The sequence below is a fragment of the Pediculus humanus genome, genomic scaffold (assembly GCF_000006295.1).
Source record: "Pediculus humanus corporis 1103172107869 genomic scaffold, whole genome shotgun sequence".
Lineage (NCBI taxonomy): Eukaryota > Metazoa > Arthropoda > Insecta > Psocodea > Pediculidae > Pediculus > Pediculus humanus.
The window spans coordinates 352,970-354,267 of record NW_002987447.1 but is presented as its reverse complement, the minus strand read 5'-3'; the positions used below and the strand labels follow the sequence as shown (position 1 = coordinate 354,267).

At 27.2% G+C, this 1,298-nt stretch overlaps 2 protein-coding genes across 2 annotated transcripts in view; both read left to right on the top strand.

Moving 5' to 3' along the window:
• The window catches only part of Phum_PHUM390530 (NMDA-type glutamate receptor subunit 1, variant, putative), a gene marked incomplete at both ends in the record, with an annotated part of 4,989 nt that extends 4,972 nt beyond the window's left edge, over positions 1-17 (top strand). The window contains one exon of the mRNA XM_002428511.1: positions 6-17. Coding sequence (XP_002428556.1) covers positions 6-17 — 12 coding nt within the window. The remainder of the gene's footprint in view (positions 1-5) is intronic.
• Positions 18-31: 14 nt separating this feature from the next.
• The window catches only part of Phum_PHUM390520 (glutamate receptor, ionotropic kainate, putative), a gene marked incomplete at both ends in the record, with an annotated part of 1,708 nt that continues 441 nt past the window's right edge, over positions 32-1,298 (top strand). Inside the window, 5 exons of the mRNA XM_002428510.1 lie at positions 32-133; positions 228-388; positions 476-657; positions 736-971; positions 1,070-1,260. Of these exons, the coding sequence (XP_002428555.1) occupies positions 32-133; positions 228-388; positions 476-657; positions 736-971; positions 1,070-1,260 (872 nt within the window). The remainder of the gene's footprint in view (positions 134-227; positions 389-475; positions 658-735; positions 972-1,069; positions 1,261-1,298) is intronic.

Here is a 1,298-nt window from a genome sequence, read left to right as displayed (position 1 = left end):
TACAGCCCGTTTTATGACAAACGTATGGGCAATGTTTGCTGTTGTTTTTTTGGCTATTTATACTGCCAATTTAGCTGCTTTTATGATAACGAGAGAAGAATTTCACGAATTTTCAGGATTGGATGATCATAGAGTATGTAAATGTCAAATTACGTTCATTGCATCTCCGTCGTTTTTTAACGGTCGTCATAACCATTTTTTTTTTTTTGTGTTTTTTATTAATTTAGTTGGTTAGACCATATAGTCATAAACCAATGTTTAAATTTGGTACGGTTCCGTTCACTCACACTGATACAACAATAAAAAAATATTTTAAAGAAATGCATAATTATATGCAACAATATAATAAAACTTTGGTTGCCGATGGAATCGAAGCTGTTTTAAACGGGTAAAACAAAATTTTTTTAAAAAATGAAATCATAGGATGAACGTTAAATATTCCCTTTTTTAAAAAAAAATTTTTTTTTCTTTTCAGAGATCTTGACGCCTTTATATATGACGGGTCAGTTTTAGATTATTTAGCATCACAAGATGAAGATTGTAAACTTGTAACAATGGGTTCTTGGTATGCAATGACGGGTTATGGTGTTGCATTTACAAGAAATTCAAAATATGTTGATATTTTCAATAAAAGGCTCTTGGATTTTAGAGAAAATGGTTAATTGACATTTTTTTTTTTTGATTATAACAAAGGAAAAACAATTAAAGTTAATGAAAATGTTTTTGTTTTTTCAGGTGATTTGGAAAGATTAAGAAGATATTGGATGACTGGAACATGTAAACCTGGAAAACAAGAGCATAAATCAAGTGATCCTTTAGCATTAGAACAATTTTTATCAGCATTTTTACTTTTAATGTCTGGAATACTTCTTTCGGCATTATTACTTTTTTTAGAATATTTATATTTTAAATATATTCGAAAACATTTAGCAAGATCAGATCAGGGAGGAATTTGTGCTTTAATTAGTTTAGTGAGTTTTAAAAAATTACAAAAATTTTTTAAATTTTTTTTTGTTTAAACAGAAATTAAATTATTATTATTATTATTAATTGAAATTATATATTTTAGAGCATGGGTAAATCATTAACTTTTCGTGGGGCTGTTTACGAAGCTCAAGATATATTAAAACATCATCGTTGTAAAGATCCAATATGTGACACACATTTATGGAAAGTTAAACACGAATTAGATTTAGCAAGAATGAAAATAAGACAATTATATAAAGAAATGGAAGCACACGGTATAAAACCAAGTCGAAGGTAATTTTTAAATTAAAAAAAATTTTCCTCGATTGAAA